The sequence below is a fragment of the Aspergillus foveolatus genome, assembly GCF_047715535.1.
Source record: "Aspergillus foveolatus strain CBS 279.81 unplaced genomic scaffold BDW70scaffold_256, whole genome shotgun sequence".
NCBI classification, from domain to species: Eukaryota; Fungi; Ascomycota; class Eurotiomycetes; order Eurotiales; family Aspergillaceae; genus Aspergillus; species Aspergillus foveolatus.
Genome location: NW_027396320.1, coordinates 1 through 6440, shown reverse-complemented (window position 1 = coordinate 6440; position 6440 = coordinate 1). Strand labels below are relative to the sequence as shown.

Here is a 6440-nt window from a genome sequence, read left to right as displayed (position 1 = left end):
TTTCCTCTAAGAGTAACCACTAAAGGGCTAGATATTTCACAAAGGAGGGGAACCTATAGTTTCTAGTACGCAATAAATCTATATACGAGTAGATTTCGTTGAATTCGTAAGGATCGTAGCTAATTAAAAGAGATTAATATAGAACCAAAACACTGTATAATAACGGTGAAAATGTCGGATGAATCATCATTTTATCCATCCTAATTAGGATATTTATGCAAAAATATACGCTTGGCGGGACTCGTGGGAGTCCCGTGGGACTTGTCACACACTATACCTAATACCTTCTGCGCTAGCCCTAGATCCTTTATTAGATAAAAGCTCTTTAGCTGATCCTTGGTGGACTTAATGTCCTTATTGTTTTTACCAAAGATTAATATATTATCCATGTAGAGAACTATAATGACTCCTTGGTTATTAATAAAAACTCCTGGATCTATAGTACTTTGTTAAAATCTGATTAATATAATAAATTTCTTGACCTTTTGGTTCTAAAGATATGCAGATTACCAGAGTCCATACAAGGACTATAAGATCTTATATATATTATTTATGTGATATCGGCTACAGATCGCCGCTGGCGATGTCGAGATAGCTTCGACTCGAGGCCAGCGAGGCCGGTAGCCGAAGCTACCGACCTCGGCGGAGATGCAGCCGCTATCTCTCCGGCCCCGCTACAGCAGATATAAAAGTGACAAGAACCCCGTCCGGGTAGGACGGAGGGGCAGGCGACAGTCGAGGCCTCCGGCCTGCGACTTCGCCGCCGTCGGGCCAGCTGTGGCCCACGGCTCGACCCAATCGACTTCGTTACTAAGAGTGTTACCACACTAAGAAGTTAGTAACTTAATCTAGAAGTTTTAAACAAAGGCATACCTTGCAGGAAGAGATTATTCCCATTAAGAACCCAGTTCCATCAAAATTATAGATATCTTCTTTTAAGATACCATATCTTGCAATTGTATTTTGTACTAAAGCAAACCAAGCCTTAAGAATCTTTGGATCCTCACATTTCGCGCGTTCATAGTCATATTTTCGGATATATTTGGCTTTAAAGTCTGGTTGTTTTCCAACCTACCAACTAGCCTAATTTTTTCCAATGTAGGCAGTTGGTCCAAGACAATTTTGAAGTAGAATAAGAGCCATTTCTTGTATATGATGATATTGAATTGGAAGCCCACGTTGGTCTGCAGATATTATCCAATTTTAAAGAATAGATTCTTCTGTAGAGGTGAATTTTTGGCCATTTGGTTTTAAATCAACGCGTGAAGCACGCCCTTTGACGCGGTGCTTTAATGTTGAATATTTAACATTATATGCAGCTGCAGCGGCTTGGGCATCCTTATATTAACCTTTTTAAATTGCTTGAATAGCAAGTAGTATTCTGCCTTCTTGTTGAACAGCTGAATCTGCAGAATTGGTGGACATTTTGTTGTTTAAATGATGGTATTTCAACCGTGGTTGGAGATCGGCGCTCGCTCGGTGGTGCCGCTCGCTCGGTGGTGGATTACGTTAGTACAGTAGTATTAGTAAGGGCTCCGATTTTGGCTGACAGGCGGCAACTCCAGACCTTCAACAGCACGAACCCCCACCATGGCCCGCCTGATGTCCTTTCCTCCAGAAATCCTCGACCGACTTTTCTTTTATGCTGATTCGACAACGCGCAAGAACCTGCGATGCTCCAGCCACGTTCTCAGCGCCATTGGTCAGCGCTGGGTCTTTGACTGTCTGACCGTGAGTCTGACCGATGCGAGCTTCGACCGACTAGACCACATTATCAGCAGACCCGTGCTTGCCAAGTGCGTGACCAAGCTTTATATGAACACGTGGAATCTGGACGACGAGGTTAGTGATTGGGATTACTTGCAAGAGTTCCAATATCAAGAGAATGGTTGGTCCAGAACCAGCCTTGGGGAGCGTTTATGGAACGCGTTTGACCGTCTCAAAGAGCTTCCTCGCCTGGAGAGTCTCATTCTCCGGTTTCATGACGATTGTGGCGAGACTGAATTTGACAACTGTCTCCAGGGTCTCGCCGTTAGGGATGTAATATTGACGCGATTTCTGTCTGCAGTGGTTGCTCTGCCCCGGCCTCTGCGGGAGTTGGGCCTGCTGGACTTCCAAAATGTTTATTTCAATGAGACCCAAACCGCAGCAAATCGCAACAAGGTCCTGAACAGCCTCCAAATTTTGAGGCTTGATGTCACCAATGTTGATCGGGAAGAGAGCCAGTTCGTCCATGTATGTGCATTGAGACCCTTCTGTTGCACTTGCAAACTTCGCCTTTTTTTGTCCTAATATAGGCCCGAAATGCACAGGACTGCTACCGCAAACTGCCACGCTCCTGGCTGAAGCCCACGATGGCCAACCTCGAGCACTTGACGTTATACTCTCGCCTACGTGCCGGTTTCTGCCCAAAACTAGACCTGCGTGGCCTGCATTTCCCGCGCTTAAGATTGCTTTCTCTCGGCAACTACGCCTTCATGCATGACTCGCAGCTAGACTGGATTCTTTCGCACGGCTCGACCCTTCTCGAGCTCTACCTGGATCAATGCACTATCATTTATGAGGCAGCACTCTCTTTTAATGTCGATGAGCCGATCCCCGTTTCGGCGACCATCCTTTCCTTGGAAGACTTTCACCCGCATCCGGACCTGGTGGTCGACCGACTCTACGCCTCGTACAGCGGACGCTGGGCCAATTACTTTCGGGCCTTCCAAAACGCCCTCCCCCATCTACGGCACTTCCGGTTTGGATTCACGCCGGGGAGGTGGACCAGGAGGATTTTGCCGTTTGAACAAGACACGCAGATTGCGATTGGATTCCATCAACAATGCTACATGGTCTTTTGTGACAAAACTTTATGGCCCGTGTATCTGCGGAAGATGAAGTGGAGATACGACTCGGGTGGGCATGAGAGATGCAAGGATGAGAAACCCTTGATGCCGTCTAACGAAGACCGCAGCGCTTTATTGGAGTTGTGTGCTAAGGTCGGGCAGTCACTCAAACTACATGAAGGGGAGTTCTTGAACCCAGAATAAGGATAGCATCTCATGACAACAGACCTATCTAAGTCGTACATAAACCTTTGTCAATGCCTGTTTTACATGAGGGAATGGTCGAACTTGTTCTCCTGCTTCATTTTCCTTATACTCGTTCACTCTGACCCTGGCCACTATCTCGGCCTTGAATGGCAACGCGGGATGGCTCCAGATATGGTTGACAGCATCATAATAGCATTCAATATTAATCCCCCTGAATCCTTTCCAGGCCGCCTCCCACATCAGCCAGTGGGCCATGGTCTTGGTGATGCCCGCGTTCATGTAATCTGTCCGTGTGGCCGTCCCCATCCGCTTCAGCACCTGTCTGGGTCCTTTTGCTTCCCATGTGCCTGGGTCCCTTGTATCTCCAGCATCGAGGAAGGCAGCAAAGACCGGGAACTGAGGCAAAGCGTTCGGCTCGAAAAGGGGCACTACTTGTCGCATATCGATTGGGTCCGCAGCGTCAAATGCGAGGGCGATGGAAGCCAGTGGAAAATCCATTCGTTCAAGGATGTCATCGCCAGTTAAGCTGGAATCCCACTCCTCTTCCCAGTACATGGCCCCTCCTGTTGCTGCAGACTCCGTTCGTTTGAATCGATACTTGGTGTCAAACACCCCGTAGGAGAGACCGGAGTCAATTTGGTGCTGGACCAGATACGTGGCGCCATTGAAGGTCGCTCGGAATCGTTCAGTCTGGTTCTCGGGGTAGAGCTCGGCCCACACGGGGGAGTGAAAGACGTTGCTGTGGCTGATGATTGCTTTGGCCTATTCGAGATGTTTGGGCTCGAGCTTGCGGATCTCAAAGCGGGAATCGATCTTGATCGGGTTTGTCATGATGAAGATCAACGGTTTCGAGATGAAATGACGGGTGGCCTACTCTGTAATGGGAGAAAGAGTCTTTAAACTGATCATCATCTCACATCAGCACTAATGCCCGACCGCATGCAACCCCAACCCCGCCATCCCCCACTTTGACCTGATCCAACCAGTCAATATCTTAGTCTGCATTTGTCCGACTGAGCAGTTCTGGATGGATCCTCTCAGTCCAGTTCGAGATCGTGTATCTGTACTGCAGATCCTACTACCAGCTGTTTTGCTTCCATGGGAGATGTTGACGCAGCTGGCATAAATACTAGACATTGACCAGCTGGCATAAATATCAGACATTGACCAACCCCTCCCATGCTTTCCAGTCCTCATCTCGTCGACAGTCTTTCAAAATGACTACCCTCTCCCCTCTTTCTGAGCCCGTCCCTGGCGGCTTCCGCTGGATCATCACCCCTGAAGAGCGAGCACACATCGGCTCTTTACTTGACTGCCATGGTATTCCTTCCTTTCAATGTCTCCAAGGCCCTCAGCTCTAAGTAAAATACCCAGGCTCCGACATCTCGCGCCCGGCCACGCTCATGGTGCAAGACCGCAAAATCTGCACCGGCTGTGGCAAGCACTCTGGCCTTGATGACTTGATCCAAAACGCCCTTTCGCTCGGCATCCATTCGGCCTCGTTCATGTTGGATGTGCTCCAGAATGGGCCCAAAAAGGATAGTCCAGCCCATGAGCTGTTTTGCTCGCGGTGTGGCGTGAAACATTCTGAGATGTTCCTTTGGATTCCTTCTAACCCTTGGTTATAATCGTGATGGTGTCTTTAGCTCATTCTTACTCCTGGGCTGCGGCCCTGCATCCATCAAAGTAGCAATCATTGCGCAGCTTTCTCGAGGATTTCCAAATCTTTCTTCTTTAGCTCCTGCTAATATTGCCTGATGTGCGAGTCTGTTCCCTAGTCGCAATCCCACTGCAGTGCAATGTCATTCTTATCTTATCGTGTATCTCTCTTATCTTATCTTCTTCGAGGTGCGTGCTGCTGGTACTCTCAGTGCGTGCCCATACCAGTGGTTCTCTGATCTGCCAAGCCAAGAGACTATTACTAGATCCAGTTCCAAGATCATGTCGCGTCGCGTCACGTCAGATCAGGTATTTCCAGGCACGCCCACGCGACGCGCTCCAACGCCCTTCTTCCCCGAGTGCCCCACCCTCCCCTGTAGTGTCTGAAATATAATATCCTGCTCTTCTCCTGACCAAGATCCCCATCCTGGCCCTTCCGCAAGATTTGAGACAGGGACTATTTCTACTTTATCCCTGCCATGGATCTCTTTATCTATAACCCCACCTACCAGGTGTGGATCTGCACGGCACCTTGCTGCCGGTATGCTGTCTCGCCCTCCAGATTGCTTACACACCTCCGCAAGCGTCACCGCAGCCACCCATCAGCAGCCACCGTCGCCCTCTGCAAGGCTGCCCTTGCCAAGATGCTCCAGCAACCATGGGTGGACTCCTGCCGCGGGCCCTGTCGCCAGCCAGCCCCAGCAGACCCGCCAGTGCCAGGGCTGCCCGTCTACCAAGGTTATGGGTGCCCACATTGCCCCTACATCGCCCGCCATGTCACATGCATGCAGAACCATCGTGGTAAGCACCACCAGGACCAGGATGGGACCCGGGGCCCGGGTCGGCGCCGCGTCATGCAGGAGCAGGCCCTGGCGAAGGTGCGCCTAGCTAACCGCGTGGTGAGCTGCCAGCGCTTCTATGTGACCTGCGCTGGCAGTCATTACTTTGAGGTCACCCCGGTCCCTGACGCGCCAGCGCCACGGCGGCGTCTCGATCAGCCTGCGCCTACTGACGAGGAGCTCATTCGAGCGCGGGTGGACCAGGCCCTGCGCGCGGGGGAGATGGCAGCTATGACAGCTGACGGCCACGTGCCAGTGCTTGATGCCCACCCAACCGAAGCATCGCCATGGCTGGAGCTGACCCGCTGGCCAGAGTACCTGCGCGGGCAGGATCTGACAGCTGTGGCCCTGCTGGGGTGTCCACCAGATCCGGAGACAGAGCCCCTGCTTGTCGAGCTCAGCGCCAGCGTGCAGCGGCTGATTGACCAGGCCTATCAGGCTATCCGCAGTGGCCAGATCAACGAGTTTGACCAGATCCAGATCAATACCTTCCACGGTCAACCCGGGGTGTGGAACCGGCCAATCCAGATCCATCTGCGACCTCGCACCTACCGGCGATACTGCCAAGTCTGGCAGCAGCTGATCTGCTTTGCCTGGCGCACCAGCCAGCCTGACCAGACAGTCCATCTGCGCCATCAGTTCACAACAGCGCAGCTGGCTGCGCTGGACCAGATGCAGGAGTTCGGGCAGAGGCTGCTCAGACTGCATCGAGATGCAGCTGCAGAACCTGCTGTGGCATCATTACCAGGCTCACCGCGCATTGCAGTCATGATCCCACCGCCATCACCAGCAACCCCGACATCCATATCCCCCTCACTGCCCTACCCTGCCAGCCTGGCTCCGAGGCCACCAGCATCCCCGCGCGAGGCACGGCTGCAGGCGAAGCTTGACCAGGCCTGCCTTG

The 6440-nt window shown here is 51.5% G+C and overlaps 2 protein-coding genes across 2 annotated transcripts; both read left to right on the top strand.

Annotated features, from left to right (window-relative positions):
* Positions 1–1590: 1590 nt before the first annotated feature.
* Positions 1591–3304, top strand: BDW70DRAFT_154756 (uncharacterized protein; the record flags this gene model as incomplete). Its single annotated transcript, XM_073739915.1, has 3 exons — positions 1591–2235; positions 2298–2974; positions 3265–3304. The coding sequence occupies 3 exons, from the start codon at positions 1591–1593 to the stop codon at positions 3302–3304; spliced, it is 1362 nt and encodes a 453-aa protein (XP_073590478.1).
* A 1872-nt stretch (positions 3305–5176) lies between these two features.
* On the top strand, positions 5177–6426 carry BDW70DRAFT_165234 (uncharacterized protein; the record flags this gene model as incomplete). Its single annotated transcript, XM_073741689.1, has 2 exons — positions 5177–6216; positions 6303–6426. The coding sequence occupies 2 exons, from the start codon at positions 5177–5179 to the stop codon at positions 6424–6426; spliced, it is 1164 nt and encodes a 387-aa protein (XP_073590477.1).
* Between the last annotated feature and the right edge of the window lie 14 nt (positions 6427–6440).